Here is a 19,550-nt window from a genome sequence, read left to right on the forward strand (position 1 = left end):
AGCCCTGGGCTCTGGCAGCCGACGCCAATCCCAACACACCCCGCCTCTTTAGTCCCGGGGGGCGCCTCCTCCGGGAAGCTGCCCTGATTGCTCCTCCAGAACTATGGACCTATAGACCTCTCCTCTGAGACCTATAGACCCGGCTCCGGCGGGGGCACCTGGTTAAAAATGTCAGGTTTTAAATGGAATGGAATTCGCTGGGTCTGGGGTCGGGTCCACCCCAGGCCCTGGTGAGTGGTAAGCAGGCTCCGAGGCCGCACTTTGAGCCCACACCCCTCAGATTTCACCGTGGCCTCTGCATCTCCTGGCAGCCTGCATTTGCTCGTCTACATCATTCACTCATTTGGTCTCTCATTCATTCAACACACAGGATGGGTCCATCTAAGGGCCTTTGGAAGAGATGGGGCTGAAAGGACAACCAAGTCCGTGGCCTCCCTGACTCCAATCTAACTGGACAGATGAGGGGAAGGGTCAGTTTGGCCGCAGCATTAGGAAAATAACCCCTTTCCCCCAAACAAAGAGGGGAGTTAAGCCACTAGTAACCACGTCCTATGAATGATTCCATACCCTTAGCAACATGCATAGTGCATTATAAGCACTCAAGAAGTGGTACCCACTTTTCAAAGTTCTTCATACAATCTTCATACAATCCTTACAACCAATGTGAAAGAGACAAAGCAAAGCAATTTTTAAAATTTTATTTTTATTGATTTTAGAGAGAGGAAGGGAGAGCGAGATAAAAAAAAAAACACCAATGTGAGAGTAAAACATTGAAGCCACCTCCTCACACAACCTGCTGGGGATCGAACCCACAACCTGGGTATGTGCTCTGACCAGGAATCGAACCCGCCACCTTTTGGTGTGCAGAAAAACACTCCAACCAACTGAACCACACTTGCCAGGGGTGGACAAAGCATTTTAATACTCACTTTATAGATATGGAAAATGAGTTTCTGGGTGTTCCAGTGACTTATTCAAGGTCTCACAGAACTGATCCTAATCCATTTGCATTCATCATATAGAACATGATTAAAACCAGTAATAAAGAATGCTACTAAAGTGCCAGGCTCTGGGCTCAGTGCCATAGAGGGCAGACCTAAATATAATCCCCACAACAAACATGATTGGCATTCTAGAGAGCAGGAAACAGAGACTCAAAGCATTGAAGAACCTTGCCCAAAGCCACCCAAATGGGAAGGGCCAGAGCCTGATGCAACCCCGACGAGGTTATTGCAAACCTGCAGCTCCTGGTCACAACCCTGCATGCCCAGGTGGTATCCCTAGCATTGATGTATAAAGACATTCACAGGCCTTAATGCTCCATGAAAGGGGCCAGGTCTTTGACCAGGCTTGCAAAGGGAGTCCAGAGCATTGCTCTGGACAGTGGAGGTTATAAAATGAAATCTCTCAGCGAGGTGGGGTGTCCTTTCCCAGTTCAGGAGAACACAGTAGATCGGTGCAAAGTATTCTATGCAAGTTGACCTGGCCCAGCCGCTGAAATGAGCATGACTCACTGTCAGCCAGCTGTGCTCAGAGCAGAGTCCAGGCTGATAACCGACAGCCAAGTCCCGCAGGTGGCCAGGCTGGCATGTCCCCCAGATGGAAGGAAACACCGAGGACAATCTCCCCCAGTGGCAATTTTAGAAAGCAGGTGGTGCCAGCGGAAAGGGCATTCCATTTAGTTCTTTTACACCCGCGTTTCAAGTTTGAAGTACCCCCAAAGTCCAGGCACTTAAAAGAATAAATAATTTTAAAAGGGCATGGCTGGCATGGCTCAGTGGTTGAGTGTCTACCTATGAACCAGGATTCCCAGCCAGGGCACATGCCCGGGTTTCAGGCTCCATCCCCAGTCGGGGGCATGCAGGAGGCAGCCGATCAATGATTCTCTCTCATCATTCATGTTCTATCTTTTTCACTCTCTTCCTTTCTTTCTGAAGTCAATAAAAAATATTTTAAAAAATAATAATTAAAAAAAGAGACATCTTAGAATAAATTAGCTGGCTCTCTTGTAAAAAGATATTCTAGAACTTTAACTCAAACGCTTCAAGTTTGATTATATATATATATAAATTTGCATTTGGTCACTTGAGGATTTTTTAAAATAGACTTTACTGTTTAGAGCAGTTTTCAGTTCATAGCAAAATTTAGAAGGTACAGAGAGTTCCCGCATAGCCCTGTTCCTCCCTACACAACCTCCCCCTCTATCAACATCCCCTGCCACAGAAGTACATTTGTTGAAATGGATGAATCTACACTGACACATCATGATCACCATTAACTGAAGGTTTGTGTCCCCACCCCCCCAATTCATATGCTGAAATCTAATCCCCAGTGTGATGGTGGTAGGAGGTGGGGCCTGAGGGAGGTGACTAGGCCATGAAGGCAGAGCCTTTATAAAAGGGGCTCCGCAGAGCCTCTCATTCCCTATCACCTTGGGGACATGGCGAGAAGAAGGCTGTCCATGCACTAGGAAGAGGGCCCTTGCATTGATCTTGAACCCCCATGCTTCCCAAAATGTGGGAAATAAGTGTTTGTTGTTTAAGCCGCCCCGTCTGTGGTATTTTTGTTATGGCAGCCCCAGCTTAGACACAACCAAGGCCACCGTTCATATTAGGGTTCACTCTTGGTGTTGTACATTCTATGGGTGTGGACAAAGGTATAATGTAAGGTGACCAGATTTTAACATTGGTAAAGCGGGACACCATTGACCGGGAGGAGAGGGGGGGGGGGGTTCCTTGATTAAAAATTTGGTCTATATGGAGCAACAAAAATTTTCATAGAACGCAAAAATAGTATTGTAATAGATTTTTTAAATTTCAACATAAGTACAATTTACAAATATAATAAATAAAAAATTATGTATAGTATTATTTTATTCTTTGGCATATTTCTCATTTGAGTGAATTTTTTTTAGTAGATTGCTGTCGTTGTTTAAAAGGTCATGAATTTGCCGTAACGTAAGTCGTAAGTGTCACTTTCAAGGCCGGCGCTAGACTTTTTGCCGCCACTATAAAATATAAATAATACGAGTACTGTCTGCTAAATTCAAGAAAATTTATGTATTTATGAAATAAATAAATAAATTACTTACCTAAATTATCTGAATAGCTGATTTGTAATGACATCACTTGTTTAACTAGCTTACTAGCACGCAGTACGATGTGTATCGTCTGAGAGACAGTTACAAAATGTTTTCGTCATTGCCAATCCCAAAAAATGCCATTGTTCATTAAGTCCAAACAATGGTGGTCGAATTCTAACAACTGATCAACAATGCGAACTTTGATAAGCAGTTCTCGATAATCAGTTCTCAACAATTATTTGTTATTATTAAAGTTTAACATTATAAAATTAACAAAAATAATATAAAACTCATATCCTGGCTAAATAGCCACATGGCCACCGAAAACCGTATATTCCCTTCCCGTTCTCCTGCCGTTCCCTAGCTTGTCATGCATTCTTTCCAAAAATCGGGACTTTTTTAAAACGCTGCGGGACGCGGGACAAATTGTTAAAAATCGGGACTGTCCCGCCAAAAGCGGGACGTCTGGTCACCTTAGTATAATGACATGTATCCACCATTACAGTTTATACAGAGTAGTTTCCCTGCCCTAAAAATCCTCCCTCCCATCTACTCATTCCTCCCTCCCTCTGACCCCGGGCAAACACTGATCTTTTCACTGCCTCCACAGTGTTGCCCTTTCCAGAATGTCATAGAGCTGGCATCGTACAGCAGGCAGCCTTTTCAGATTGGCTTCTTTCACCTTTTAATATAGGAGCCCTTACGTTTCCTGCATGTGTTTTCAGCACTGGGCACAATGGCAATGCCTGGATGGACCCCAGTTTAATCTCTTCACCCACTAAAGGACATCGTGCTAGCTTCCAAGTTTGGGCCATTGTGAATAAAGCTGCTATAAACATTCTTGTGCAAGTTTACTCAAGGATTTTAAAGCTTGTCCTAGGCATGCCCTTCTGAATTCTCACCAGCCCTTTAGAAGCTGGCTGGAGGAGAAAGGTAAGTGGGTGAAAAGCTCGTCCATGCTGTGTGACTGTAGGTAATTAACACCACCTCTCTGAGGTTCAGCTCCCGCTTCTACAAAACGTGGGGAAGTGCTTCCTCCCCTGGAGTCAGCGAGAAGAAGGAGTCAGCGAGAGGACGGAGTCAGCCGGAGGACGGAGTGGGCTGGTACACCGGGGAGGGGGGGGGGTGTAGGCACAGTGCCTGCCCAGCCCTCAGCGAGCACGCTAGAGATGTCAGCTTTCGTTGTTCCATACAATCCTCTTAGATGGACGGGAGATGCCGGTGTTGAGAGATGAAGTCCAGCACCTCAGGTGCTGCGCGCTGAGAGCTCAACCTCTCCCCACCTGTGCTTCTGAAATGCCAGCGTTTCCAGCCCCCCACGCGTCACAGGATGGGCGTAAAACACGAAACCGAAACGTCAGATTCAGCTTTCAGCTCTCTGACTTCTTCGTGCATCATATTCACAAACGCAGCTCCTCACGCTGTCACAAAACCAATAAGTGAATGATTCTATGACAACAAAGGCTGCTCCTGAGAAGCTGGAAGATGCCCTTCCACTTCCAGGCATTCCTCTGCCAGCTGCTCTGCTCTGCGCTACGCGCCCTCTCCCCTCCCGGGATCAGCTGAGGCCTGTCCGTCAGCGCGTGGCAGCTCAAGGGAGGCTGTACTTGGGCAAGACGAGGATGCCTGGAGTGTCACAGTGATGGCTTGCCATTCCCACTGCACCACCCAGGCCAAAGATGTCACTCCCCACGACTCAGACAGCCTCTTGCCTCCTCGCTCTGGGCCTGTCTCCTCCTCCCCTTCAGAGGCCTCCTCCTCCTCCTCCTCCTCCTCCTCCTCCTCCTCCTCCTCCTCCTCCTCCTCTTTATCTTTCTCCTCCTCCTCCTCCCCTCCTTCCCCTTTAACGCCCTCCATGCACCTGAATTCCACTGTGACCCTGGCTCCCTACTGCCTCCACCTGGCGAAGCACCCACTCCTCACCTGGACAAGCGAGGCCTTGCTTGACTGCAAACTGGTGTGCACACCTCCTCTCTCAGCCAAACAACACCCCTCTCCACCCCACTCTGCCCTTCTCCTCCTGCTGGGTTTTGTTCGTGTTTTTTCCACCCCAGAGATGCCGCCCTGCCCCGACCCCAATCTTCACAGGTCAAAAAGCCCACCCCTAGTTGGCCTGAGGACTATTAGGAGGGAAGGGTGGGGCACCAACAAACTCCACAAACACGTGACAGCTGTGGGAGGGAGCAGTGAAGGCGAAGAGGCATTACTTACAGGCACAACAGGACCCCGAGGAACTGAACACACGGCCCTCATGGAAGCTGTGCGGGGCGGAGCGAGGGCGCTGGCATCCTCGGGTGAACCCGAGCGCTCATATAAATTCACACTTTGCAGCCGGGATCACCGGGAATCACGTGGGTCCTGTTTTCAAAGGCCACCTCCCACCCCCGCCCCACCCCACCCCACCCCCACTCTTACCCCCACAGGAACCAGCCAATTTCTTCTAAGTAAACTTATTACCATCTTTAAACACAGAGCAGGAAGGCAGAGGATCATAGAGATTGTCACCAAGAAAAGAAAGAGCAGCGAAGTCTATTTTTTTCCAGAAGCAAGGGCACCTGCCAGAAGAAACAGTGACAGGAGCTAACGGGCCTGGGAGAGGGAGAGGGTGGCGAGCAGATGCTCCTGTCATTTTACCGACTTTCTGCTCGGGGCGGGGGGTGGGGGGGTGCGGGGGGGGGCTTAACCGGGCGGTGTGCTAGCAGGATGCTCGTGCCCATTTAAAGTGGGGGTGATTCTCCCCTAGCTCCCGCTGCAGGCGGTCACTGCTGTCTCCTGCGCAGCCACGGAGCCAAGTGGCGACTCCTGAATTGCAACCGTTCACGATAGAGATGTTCGGAGCGGCATCGAATACTTCATAAATGTGAGACTGCTTAGTAAGCTCGCACGCAACCCAAAGGTTGTTGGAAGAAAGTCTTTCTCCCCCCAAGTCAGGTTTGCCTAGACGAAATACGGGGTTCCTGTTCCATTTGGTTTCAGAGAAACCATGGGTCTGTTTAGGGCACCTAGATCCCACGCACAATGCGGGCATCTGCATTTTTCTCCCCAAATCTGACGACTTCCAATGTTAAGGAAAAGGAAGGCCGTTTCCTCACCCAGGTCTCAAGGCCCAGCGTGACTGCCCACTTCTCCAAGCTCGCCTCCGTCCTCTTTCTCCCTTTTCTGAATCTTGGTTTGCTCAGCCCTGCCCTCCCCCCACCCCCCACCCCCTCGGTGCATGGCGGCCACAGACAGGACAGCACCAGAAGCTCCCAGGTCCGCAGCTGAGTCTTCCTGCACCCACAGGAGGGGCAGAGGGCCCCCTGGCAGCTCCTCTCGGCGCTGGTCGTGAGAACAGTGCCTTCCTGGTGAGGGCGCCCTGTGTTTGCTAACATTAACGTTGCAGCCGGAGTCCCTGCGAGGCCAGCCTTGCGCCTGCCAAGGTGGGAACCAGCGAGCACTGCAGCAGGCGCCGAAAATAAACGCCAGCTCGTGTTTGAGTTGGAGTCTGGGTCTGAACGGCTAAACGGCGGACTGTGCCTGTGGTTATGGCGGGAAGGGTGGGGGGTGTCTCTGAAGCCCCCAGGTGACACCCTTGGTTCCGTTTATAATTTCAGAGCACGGAGTCATGCCGAGCAGAGCTGGGTGCTGGGCCCAGTGGGGTGTGCAAGGCGGACCAGGTCCCTCCCTGCCTGCCTTCCTGCCCTTTACATCCTGAGGCGGGCGAGGGTGGGGGGCAGATGACAAACAGAGGAGCAGCCAGATTCCATGAGACAGGGTGGAATTAATCAGGATGAGGGGTGGGTAAGGGGGGGGAGGAGGAAGTAGGTGGGTGTTAGGGGGAGGCCTCAGAGGAAGTGGCAAGGCAGGAAGGAACCGAGGGACCCAGGCAAAGGGCAGGGCACGTGCAGAGGCCCTGTAGAGAGAGGGTGCACATGTGCTCAGGCTGGGAGCCGGTGGGAGAATGGCCTTGGCTTTCTGGGCATTCCTGAAGGTGAAGAGCAGCTAGTGCCAGCAGGGCAGAGCCGCTGCTGCTGACTTCATTCTGTCCTGGATGGGTCCCTCTGGAGCCTGCCGCAGCTCCTGCCACCCCGAGACCTGGCAGCCACGCTGAGGCACCAGCCAAAGCTGCCCCCAGACCGGGATTGCAAGCTCAGCGTATTCCCTAGGGCTCAGAGCACCCGCCCCACCGGCTGTAAATTGGGTGAAAAACAGGCCACCTCACCTCTTTCTCCCGGTGGCCTTGCCCAACAATCCCAGCCCTGCCTGCACCCCCGACAAGGAGCAGCCTGCCTCACAGGCTCCGATAATGAGTCACGGACCCTACAGGGTTAATTACAGGGTTTCGTGTTGGTGATATAAAAAGCCGAAGCTTCAGAGACCTTGAGTCATGTGTGTTCAGAAGTCATGCCTCCGTGAATACACTATTGACTGTGCATATATAGTTAGAAAATTATATGTAGGTATGTTTCCATACAGACTTTTTTAGTTATATAGAAGTTTCTGGTTTGACTTTCTAAGTCTCCTCTAATTTCCAAGGCCCTAACCCTAATTTCAAAGAGACAGCTAAGTAATGAGTTAGGTATTTCAGATCGTCAAACCTCAGTTTCCTCTCCCTTTCAACAGTGACGTGAATGGTACACACCCCCAAAGAAGCACAGACAGAACATTTAGCAGAGAGCTTGGCACACAGTATGCACACATCACATTTTCTCATATACTAGTGACCCGGTGCACGAAATTCGTGCACATTAAAAGGGGATTAATTAGAGGAAATAATTTAACCTTTTGCACTCGGATGTCGAGTGTGACGGTTATTGAATGTATCAATAATTTGAAATATTAAAAAATCCAAATAAATAAGTTTGTATGAAAAGAAACTCCAGTTTTTTATTCTACTGCCGTGCTTTGTAAAATCTGCGGTATTTTAAAAAATTAAATCCCGAGTAGAATAAAGGAATCGAGAAAAAAGCAAGCAAGTGCAAAGGGTTAATATTGCTATTTGCCCTTTCTCTATAATAGAAGTGTCAGAGATGAAAGAAAATTAGTAAAATGTATATGAAAACCTTCCTCCTATCAGAGTCTGGGGCTATGGGACCCAGAGTCAAGTTCCCGCCAACCCACATGCACCTCAAAATCGCGTGAGGCCCAGACCCGGCCGCACCCCCCGCCCCCAATTGGACTAGATCCAGACCTGGCCAGTCACACCCTTGTCAAGCCCTGCCAGGCAGGGGGTGTGGCCTGAGGTCCCCCAGCCCAGACCGGGGCAGGGGGCGTGCCTTGAGGTCCTCCATCAAGCCCCGCTGGGTGGGGGGCATGGCCTGAGGTCCCCTGTCAAGCCCCGCTGGGTGGGGGAGGGCATAGCCTCAGGTCCCTGCTGATTGCTCATTAAGGCTCCTTATGGGAACTTGGCCTCAGCTGTGGGTGCAGCCATCTTTGTGATGGAGTGATGGTCATTTAGCACATTCCCTCTTTATTAGATAGGATTAGGGAAGTCTTGGAAAAGGCACACATTCGTTCAATACATACTTCCTGTGCACCTATTATGTGCCAAGGTATCAGGCAAGGCAGAGGGACTGCAGAGGGGAACAAGGCCGAGTCGCTGCCTGCCTAGGGAATGTGTGGCCGACTTAGGCTGCTAAACAAATGCCAGGTAGCCCCGTGTCTGGGCACAGGGAGACTGAACTTCCTGTCCCCTGGGTGTGCTGGACCCATGTGACCAGCTCTGGCCAATGAGTTGGGAATGGAACTGACACTTGTCACTTCCAGGCAGGAACACAATTCCCCGGGCAGAATCTCCCTTTCTTGTCCCTGCCAAGATTACAGGAGAGGAAAACTTTGAACACTCAGGCTTCTGAGTGATTTTGATGGGCAGAGCCCCCTCTGAGCTGGGGTTGGCTCTAGATTAAATCACCAAGACACCTCTCATAGCAGTATTTTCACCAAAACAAAAGAAAAAAAATAAACAAATGGGACTACATCAAACTAAATAGCTTCTGCACAGCAGAAGAAACCATCAACAAAATGAAAAGGGCACCCACTGTATGGGAGAACATATTTGCCAATGATACATCTGATAAGGCGTTAATTTCCAAAATATATAAAGAACGTATACAGCCCAGCCAGCGTGACTCAGTGGTTGAGTGTCCACCTATGAACCAGGAGGCCCCAGGTTCGATTCCCTGTCAGAGCACATGCCCGGGTTATGGGCTCAATCTCCAGTGCAGAGTGTGCAGGAGGCAGCTGATCAATGATTCTCTCTTATTGATGTTTCTATCTCTCTCTCCCTCTCCCTTCTTCTCTGAAATCAATAAAAATGTATTAAAAAAAAAACTTATACAACTCAACACCAGGAAGACAAGCAACCCAGTTCAAAAACGAGCAAAGCCCTAACAGGTTTGGCTCAGTGGATAGAGCGTCGGCCTGCAGACTGAAAGGTCCCAGGTTCGATTCCGGACAAGGGCATGTACCTGGGTTGCAGGCACATCCCCAGTAGGAGGTGTGCAGGAGGCAGCTGATTGATGTTTCTCTCTCATCGATGTTTCTAACTCTCTATCTCTTTCCCTTCCTCTCTGTAAAAAATCAATAAAACATATTTTAAAAAAATAAAAAAATGAGCAAAGCCCTAGCTGGTTTGGCTCAGTGGATAGACCATTGGCCTGCAGACTGAAGGGTCCTGGGTTCAATTCTGGTCAAGGGCACATGCCTGAGCTGCAGGCTCAATCCCCAGTAGGGGCGTGCAGGAGGCAGCCGATCGATGATTCTCTCTCATCATTGATGTTTCTATCTCTCTCTCTTTCTCTCTTCCTCTCTGAAATAAATAAAAATATATTCAAAACAAAAAATGAGCAAAGACCTGACTACACACTTCTCCAAAGAAGACAGACAGATGGCCAATAGACATGAAAAAAATGCTCAATGTCACTAATTAACAAAGAGATGCAAATTAAAACCCCAATGAGATATCACCTCACACCTGCCAGAATGGCTACCAACAAACAACAAGTGCTGACGAGGATGTGGAGAAAAGGGACCCCTCGTGCACTGTCGGTGCAAATGCAGACTGGTGCAGCCACTGTGGAAAACAGTATGAAGTTTCCTCAAAAAATTAAAAATGAAGTTGTCTTTTGACCCAGCAATCTCACTTCTGGAAACATATCCTAAGAATCCCGAAACACCAACCAGAAAGAATATATGCACCCCTATGTTCATAGCAGCATTGTTTATAACAGCCAAGATCTGGAAACAGCCCAAATGCCCATCAGTAGATGAGTGGATAAAAAAGCTGTGGTACATTCACACAATGGAATACTACGAGGCTGTAAAAAAGAAGGAATTCTTACCTTTTGCAACAGCATGGACCTGGAGATGATTATGTTAAGTGAAATAAGCCAGTCAGAGAAAGACGAATACCATATGATCTCACTTATATGTAGAATCTGATGAACAAAATAAACTGATGAACAAAATGGGACCAGAGACATGGATACATGGTACAGCCTGACAATGTCAGAGGGGAGTTAGGTGGTACTGGATGAAAGAAGGTGAAGAGATTAATCAAAGAACATGTATACATAGCCCATGGACACAGACAACAGCATGGTGAGAGCCAGAGGGAGGGGAAGGTGGGATCTAGGTGGAGGTGGGCAAGGAGGGGAGAAATGGGGGACATCTGTAATAATGTCAACAATAAAAATAAAATACAATAAAAAAGATTAAGTCGCTGAGACTGGGGGGTGTTTGTTACTATGCATACACCAGCCTTAACTGACTGATACACCATGTAAGCAAATCACTTACATAGCAATATGCATAAAGGCAACTCTATAGGACTTGTATGAAATGGGCAGCACAGAGAAGCATGTCATGAACTCTCTTTAAGAAGAAACATGCATATCTTTAATATTTTCTTTTGAAAACATCTACAGCAGTCTTGGATTTCTTGCATCTTTGACTGTATTAATTGTGGTGATGCTTGAATTATAAGATAGATACGCTTTTAAGAAAATCAGCTTCTTTTTTTCTTTGACAACCACAGCTTAATGTGATAAATTCCATGGCTGTTTTTCAGAAACTTCCAGAGCACAAGGAGGGGGACACGGAGGTCAAGTTGGGTCCCCATATTAGGGTTTGCAACTCTTTCCGTAGAAAGATGTCTGCTTTGTGTCACATCCCTTTTTAAATTTTCAGAGTAGCAAAGGTATTTTCCCCCTCATTTTTTTTTAATTTTGAAAAATTTTAAACTTACAGAAAAATTGCAAGAAGAATACCAATGAATACCCGCAATTCAGTAATTGTTCTCATTTTACTATATTTCAGATACCCTTCTCTCTCCTCCTCCCTCAGTCCCCCTACCCCCCACCTTTGGCTGAATCTTTTAAAAGTGGCAGAGATGATGATTATCAGTGCTAAATATTTTGACATGTACTTTTTAAAAACAAGAACATGTTCTTACTTGATCACATAATTATCACACGCAAGAATTTTAACCTTGATACAAAATAATTATCTAACATGCACTCCATTTTCAAATTTCCCCAGGTACTCTCAAACCTACCCTTGATTAATTTCTTAAATACATAAAAACAAAACGAAACACAGAAGCTGCTGCAGACACGTTTAAAAATCTCCCTCAAGTTAAATCCAATGCCACATACACATCAAGTACACACATTTTTTTCTGATGAATTCCCTGAAACTCGCGCAGGGCAGAAAGACAGCTGCCCTGGGAAGACACGGAGGAGCAATTTGTTCAACAACCCTGGAACTTAAAAAGGAAAAGAGAAAGAAAGAAAGAAGAGAGAGAGAGAGAGAGAGAGAGAGAGAGAGAGAGAGAGAGAGAGAGAGAGAGAGAGAGAGAGAAGGAAGGAAGGAAGGAAGGAAGGAAGGAAGGAAGGAAGGGAGGAAGGAAGGAAGAAAGAAAGAAAGAAAGAAAGAAAGAAAGAAAGAAAGAAAGAAAGAAAGAAAGAAAGAAAGAAAAACAGACTTAGCCACCTAACAGGCACAGATTTTATTTGCTTAAAACACGAGAGAATCTCCCTAGAGGGGATTTCATGCTCTCCTAGCAGTTTCAAAGACATTTCTGTTTTCCAACAGATGGTGTTCTTGACACATTGCAAAGCTATGGCAAATGTTTTGTGTTACTTGTGTGTTTTTTAAACGACGCACCGCACAGTTTATTTACTTCTGATTTTCAAGGCTTTATTCCTGCCATGCAATGTTAAGTTGCATCCATAAGGTGTCAGCACCTTCATTGTAACCAGAGGATCTGATTTTTTTCTTTTTTTCTTTTAAGAGTAGTTTTTCCGTTGGCCTCAAGGGGGTGCCAACACTCCAGGTCACCCGAGCGACTCCAGGTGCAGGAGCTGGTGGCTCTCAGGAGAGAATGCAATGGGGTGGTAGTGATGGTGGTGGTGGTGTGTGTCCCGGTGACTTGAATATCTTTTGCCTTTATCATCGCTTATTATTCTAGAAGGACACAGGGCCCTCTGGGACCGGATTCTGCTTTCAGCTCATTGATAACAAGGTCAGGAAAGGAAGAAATCAGCAGGAAATGAGCAGCCCCCCAATCCAAAATACCCGAGCAGGTTCCAGAAAAGATCGGAAATATGGTTTTTGCAAAGCCCAGGTGTGTGGAAGGTGTTGTTTTAATAACCTGAACAAACATTTCTCCCGGAGTCCTACTGAGCAGAGAAGAAACCTAATTCCAGGGGCAAAGGAAAATGTCTCCCTCACCTTTTCTGTCTTGATTATAAGGATTTCTTTCCTCCAACTCCCGCCTTTTTTTTTAGGGGGGAGGGGGAGTACTAATTTTGGCAACTCAACTTAGTTCTTTTCAGATGACATTGGTTTAAACCTGGACAGCCTTGTAAGTGCAAACTTCTGCAGAAACTGATATTTTTGAATGTATTTTTCCATGGTCCTTAGATATTTTGGGTTTTCGCCTATTCTGTGATAAAGCTTTTTAGAAAGCACCTCGTAAAAGCAGAGTAAATAATATTTCTCCAGGAAGCCTACAGACCGAGGAGTGTTTCTTGACCAATAGTCAGCATTTCCAGTAAAACTGTGAGCAGCGCCGAGTGCCTGTCACGCGCGCCCCGAGAAAGGCACTTTTCGCCAGAGTACTTTTTAAAAAAAGAGATGGATGTGAACGTACTAGAGGTATTAAAAAATAATAAAGTCGTAGTGGGAATTGAGGGGGTGGGGTGAGAGAACTCTCAAACCATTCACCTGTGAGCTAAGGTCTGGGAAGCTTTATGTTACTTCGTTGGAAAAAAAAAATCAAATTAGAACAAGAACTCAGAGCAGCCATAAAAAAAAAAAATAGAGTGAGCGTTTCAGAAGTAGACTATTCGAGGTAATAGGAACCTGTTTTGCACTTTCTCTTTGATTCTGCGTTTTTCACGAGATAATATCATTTGTCGACCATGCACGTACATGTATTTTCTTTTGCCCTTTTATTGAGAAAATGAATGAGATGCCCCCCATGCCTTCTATTCACCTCCCAGAAGCTAAGTGTGGCGGTGGATTCTCACCCCTTTCCTGGGAATCTAATGAGGGTTAGGAGGGGGAAAGGAAACCCGAAACAAACGTTGTATCTGGTCTTCTTCTCCACCCAACCGGATGGACAACTTCCAGGAGAATTCTGACCAGCATCTAGCCCTTCTTGTGCGGGGGAGAGGGGGTCCCGCCCCTTCAGGGGAAGCGGGCAAAGGGGGGTCCGACGATTCGAGGTGTTGAAGGGATAAATACTCAGTCCACAAATAAACAAACTTTCCAGGATTCCTAGAGAGAAGAAGAAAACTTGGAAGGGCGAGGACCCCTACGCTCCAAGTGCTGGAACCGCTTCTCGGGGGCGTCTTAAACCGTTTGCAATCGCTCACCGCGTCCTCCCACGGAGCCCCGGTGCCCAGATCACCTATCAAACACCAACCCACCAAACCCCACCGAAATGTAAAAAGTCAGTTTGGAGAACGCCAAAGGGGCTTTGCCGGGGGCGCGAAGAGGAACTGCGGCCCGGGTCGGCGTTCCCGGCGCAGGCCAGGTAGGGAGCCCGCGCTAGGGACGCGCGTCGCGGGGAGAAGTCCCCGCGGAAAGCCGCGGGGCTCTCTGCTCGGGCCGAGGGGCCGGGCTCTGCCCGCCGGGGACCCGCTGCTTTGTTCCCGGCGCTCGGGACGCGCGTTCGAAGGGCATTTCTCTCCGGGAAAAGGGAGCCGCTGCGATGCTGGAGTTGTGGGCTGCACGCGTCTACGCGGGAGGGGAAGGGGGAGCTGAGCAGAGTTATTTCACCGAGGTCCCCAAGTTCCACAAAACTGCTCACAATGACGCGGGTGAATTACCGAATCCACGGCGAATTTACAGGATTAAAGGACCAAGATATTGCTATCTCCCCCTACTCCTCATTTCCCCTTATAGACACTGCGGTCCACCTCCTCGGGTGGGGGCAAGGGGCACTCCATTTCTGTAATTTACCCCCAAAACATTCCTAGGTTATTCTTGACGGCCCTGAACCTGGAAACTCCCTGTTGATTATTAATTATTGGCTTAAATAATAACATCCAGGCGAGGCCCCTTCTAGGCCAAGCCAGCACGTTTGCTTTGAATCCATTACACCTGGGCCCCGACAATTAGGAAATCTAATTATTCGCCTCATCACTCATTAATAAGAAAAATAGTCCCTGGGTCTTTGCTACTTATAAGGTCTTTGGGGAGAGAGTGATATTTGACTACATTAATCAATTCGCTTTTATTTTTCAAACTAACTATTTTATTTTTTTGCAAAGGAGCATCTTTTTTTCCCTCTGGGCACGTGGGCCCACTAACCAAAATTTGATAATAAAATAAAACTTAATAAGATATAACTCTTTTCTTGAAAAAAAAAAGAAAATCTTTTCAAGTTGAGACTGAGCAGCATTAAAGTCTGGCTCTGCGCGGCTGGGTCCTAGAGCCGACGGACTCTCCTCGCCCTGATTGGGTGCCAACTCCCCACAGCTGCGGAGTTATTGGTGCAAAGTTCCCGGAGGGGGCGTGGCCGGAGGAAAGTAAAAACTCGCTTTCAGCAAGAAGACTTTTGAAACTTTTCCCAATCCCTAAAAGGGACTTTACTTCTTTTTCCGGGCTCGGCAGGGCAGCCGGTCTGGACCCCGGCTCGCTGACCCTCAGGGCTACCGATTTGCTGGGAGGCTTGGAGAGCCGCCTTACCCCTCCTGGCACAGACCAGGGGGCCAGCCTCGGTCCACTGCGCGCGTGGCGTCTCCGCTGGGTCCCCAGCCGCCTGCCGGGGCTGCCACCCGCCGGTCCCGAGAGCGAGCGAGCGAGCGAGCAGGGGCCGGCGCTGCGCTCGCCCGGGTCGCGCCCTCCAGGATGCTGATCCCGCCGGTCAGCTGAAGCGAGCGTCCCTTCTCCGTCCGCAGGCGGGAGCCGAGCGCCGGCGCCTCCTCCACCTCGTCCCCGAGGCTTCCAAGCACCCGGGGCTCCCCCCCGCCGGCTCCCTTCCTCTCTCGCGCTCTCACTCTCGCTCGCTCTCTCGCTCTCGCAGGGCCTTCCTCACGGTCCGTGCGAACCGGCGGTGGCGAGCCGTCTCGGACGCAGCATGCAGGCGCGCTACTCCGTGTCCGACCCCAACGCCCTGGGAGTGGTGCCCTACTTGAGCGAGCAGAATTACTACCGAGCGGCGGGCAGCTACGGCGGCATGGCCAGCCCCATGGGCGTCTACTCGGGCCACCCGGAGCAGTACGGCGCGGGCATGGGCCGCTCCTACGCGCCCTACCACCACCACCAGCCCGCGGCGCCCAAGGACCTGGTAAAGCCGCCCTACAGCTACATCGCGCTCATAACCATGGCGATCCAGAACGCGCCCGAAAAGAAGATCACCCTGAACGGCATCTACCAGTTCATCATGGACCGCTTCCCCTTCTACCGGGAGAACAAGCAGGGCTGGCAGAACAGCATCCGCCACAACCTCTCGCTCAACGAGTGCTTCGTCAAGGTGCCCCGCGACGACAAGAAGCCTGGCAAGGGCAGCTACTGGACCCTGGACCCCGACTCCTACAACATGTTCGAGAACGGCAGCTTCCTGCGGCGCCGGCGGCGCTTCAAGAAGAAGGACGTGCCCAAGGAGAAGGAGGAGCGGGCCCACCTCAAGGAGCCGCCCCCGACGGCCTCCAAGGGCGCCCCGGCCGGCCCCCCGCTGGCGGACGCCCCCAAGGAGGCCGAGAAGAAGGTGGTGATCAAGAGCGAGGCGGCGTCGCCGGCCCTGCCGGTCATCACCAAGGTGGAGACGCTGAGCCCCGAGAGCGCGCTGCAGGGCAGCCCGCGCAGCGCGGCCTCCACGCCCGCCGGCTCCCCCGACGGCTCGCTGCCCGAGCACCACTCGGGCGCGCCCAACGGGCTGCCGGGCTTCAGCGTGGAAAACATCATGACGCTGCGAACGTCGCCGCCGGGCGGCGAGCTGAGCCCGGCGGCCGGGCGTGCGGGCCTGGTCGTGCCGCCGCTGGCGCTGCCCTATGCCGCCGCGCCGCCCGCCGCGTACGGGCAGCCGTGCGCGCAGGGCCTGGAGGCGGGGGCGGCCGGGGGCTACCAGTGCAGCATGCGCGCCATGAGCCTGTACACGGGCGCCGAGCGGCCGGCGCACATGTGCGTCCCGCCGGCGCTGGACGAGGCCCTCTCGGACCACCCGAGCGGCCCCACGTCGCCCCTGAGCGCCCTCAACCTCGCCGCGGGCCAGGAGGGCGCGCTGGCCGCCGCGGGACACCACCACCAACACCACGGCCACCACCACCCGCAGGCGCCGCCGCCCCCGCCGGCTCCCCAGCCCCAGTCGGCGCCGCAGCCGGCGGCCGCCGCGGCCCAGGCGGCCTCCTGGTATCTCAACCACAGCGGGGACCTGAACCACCTCCCAGGCCACACGTTTGCGGCCCAGCAGCAGACTTTTCCCAACGTCCGGGAGATGTTCAACTCCCACCGGTTGGGCCTTGAGAACTCGACCCTCGGGGAACCCCAAGTGAGCGGTAATGCCAGCTGTCAGCTGCCCTACAGATCCACGCCGTCCCTCTACCGCCACGCCGCCCCCTATTCCTACGACTGCACCAAATACTGACCGGCTCTGGCTTCGCCTCGCAGACGTGACCCTCTCGGACAGTTCAGCCTTGCAGAGACGCGGAAAGAACCCAAACACGACCGCCAGCTTTTTCTCAGACCCGGGAGCAGAGCGTGAAGCTGCAGGTAACTTACCTTCGCCGCCCCGTTTCTGAGATTCTTGAGAAGCGCCCCCGTGAAGGGACGTAGCCCAACGAAATGAATATTAAAATCCCCCTCCCCTACCAGGATGGCTGTGCTCTCGGCTCCACTCTGGGTTTCCAAAATTAAATTATGGACCAAATCCCATAGCGACCCAGTAAGGACTCTCTGTAGAGACTTCCATAGGTTTATGGGGATCTCTATAGATTTGTGTATGTGCTGTGTGTAATTTTAAATTTCTCTAACCGTGCTGTACAAATGTGTGGATTTGTAATCAGGCTATTTTGTTGTTGTTGTTGTTGTTCAGAGCCATTAATATAATATTTAAAGTTGAGTTCACTGGATAATTTTCATCTTGCCCAACCATTCTAACTGCCAAATCGAAAATTCATAAAAAAAACCTATGTGGGGTTTCCCCCTTGTACAATTGCGAGATATAATTCTTTCCCCAGTTGTAGGTCTTTGGCAAAACAAGAACATAATTTATTTTTTGTTGCTGTTGGCCGAAAAAGAAGTCAAGTATCTGATACTTTTTATTTACAAAGTGTGATGGTTTTGTATAGTAGATTTCTCCTTGAGCATTCCTACAAGAAAAGAAAAAAAAAAACCTTAAAAAATTTAACGTCACCTGTGTTTGTCTTATGTGGTCTTAATTGTTGTACGTACCTTAAAATAAACCCATGTTGTTTTTCTGCCCCAAAAACAGTGTGTTTGTGTTCTCGCATTTAAAACGAAGCCACGGTGGGTTTGCGGATCCACCTGCTTGGGTTATTTTTGTTACACAGGTGGGTAAGTGTGTAGACAGACATATCTAGGTGATCCCAGAACAAGAGGGGTACTTCCCTATTGTCGTCTTCATGACAGAAAAGGCTTTCTATTAATTCAGAATTTCAACCTGGTGAATTTCAACCTAGTCGAGGCAACCCAGGGACGGTCCTGCTTAGTCGCGACTGCTCAGAAGGACTGCTTGCTGGAATGTCATTTGCTGTCATGCATTTGGCTAAATGCAGAAAAACAGGTCAGTTGTTGAGACCAGCAGTGCCATTCCACCTGAATGCCCACCCATCCCCAATTTAGGCGGGGAAGGAGCCGCATCTTCTGTTAGCGAACTACAAACCCGGAGGAGTCCTGCTCCCCCTGGATTTCCTAAAATGCGGACTTCCTTACCCACTTCAGTGGTTTTTCGGAGAAGAGTTTGAACTGGGCCATTGAAAGACCAAAAGGGACTGAGTCTGTATCGCTTAATGACCATCCCGAAAATGGCCTGTTCAGAGGTGGATTTCAGATCTCTTCACTTCTTGATTTCCAAATCCTTACTCTATGGCAGTGAAAAATCTTAAAGCTTCATTGCTCTTCAAAAATAATTTCCAGTGCTTTGGGTTCTAAATTTATTAACCTTTTCAGACTTCAAGTAATGAGGTTGTTTCTCTTCGATTTTGATATCTCATCTTTTTTATTTTTAATTTTTAATAGCAACACAACTTTTGTGAGATGTGGCCCAAGGGGAAATGGTTTTGTTATCCGATTTCACTGGCCCAAACCCGGCCAACTCCCCTGCTGGTCCCGGTGCCTGAATTTTGAGGCTGGAGCTCCAAATTGGGGGATGTTTCCCACCCCAGCAGGTGAGCTATGCCTCCCCCAGGGCCAAGCTCCATGTGAAAGGAACATTAGGAGCCAGGACGATTTCCCAAAAGGTGTTTTTCCTTGATGCAGCGAAACGGGAGCTATAACCTGGGTGCTGTATTGTGGTTTTAAACATGGCATTCTGTCTCTATGTCATGCTGAGATAGAATTAGGGAAAGTTTGATCATAATAATTTCCCCCATACATGTGACACAGATTCTTTCAGTCTGTGGCCCCAGAGGTGGCATGTGGTTAAAATGCTGCCTTTTATTCCTTTTCATAATGTGCGGGAACGGGAGCCCCAGTGCTCCAGGCTTGCCTTCGGCAGGCCCCCAGGCCACAGTGCTTTGGGCTAGCCAGCTACAGGGGGGAGGGGGTGTTAGAAAGAGAGAGAGAGAGAGAGAGAGAGAGAGAGAGAGAGAGAGAGGAGAGAGAGAGAGAGAGAGACCCCCCTCCCCCTCTCTGAGCTGCAGAAAGAGGCAGCCTGCTCCTTGCCCAGCCCTGGCACGCTGCTTTCGTTTTGCTCCTACTTTTTTTTATGCTGTTGCCGCAGGAGAAGCGAGAGTATTCTAGCTGGCTTTCTCCCTCCCCAGGTGTTTCAAAGAGTCCTCCCAAAAGATTACCCTCATCT

At 49.8% G+C, this 19,550-nt stretch overlaps 1 protein-coding gene across 1 annotated transcript; it reads left to right on the forward strand.

Annotated features, from left to right (window-relative positions):
• The first annotated feature begins 15,160 nt into the window (after positions 1–15,160).
• FOXC2 (forkhead box C2) lies at positions 15,161–17,804 on the forward strand. Its single transcript, XM_079759548.1, has one exon. It carries the CDS (start codon positions 15,651–15,653, stop codon positions 17,154–17,156), a length of 1,506 nt encoding a protein of 501 aa, XP_079615674.1. The 5' UTR covers positions 15,161–15,650; the 3' UTR covers positions 17,157–17,804.
• Positions 17,805–19,550: the final 1,746 nt, after the last annotated feature.

This window comes from Cnephaeus nilssonii (genome assembly GCF_951640355.1).
Source record: "Cnephaeus nilssonii genome assembly, chromosome: 20".
In the NCBI taxonomy this organism is placed as follows: Eukaryota; Metazoa; Chordata; class Mammalia; order Chiroptera; family Vespertilionidae; genus Cnephaeus; species Cnephaeus nilssonii.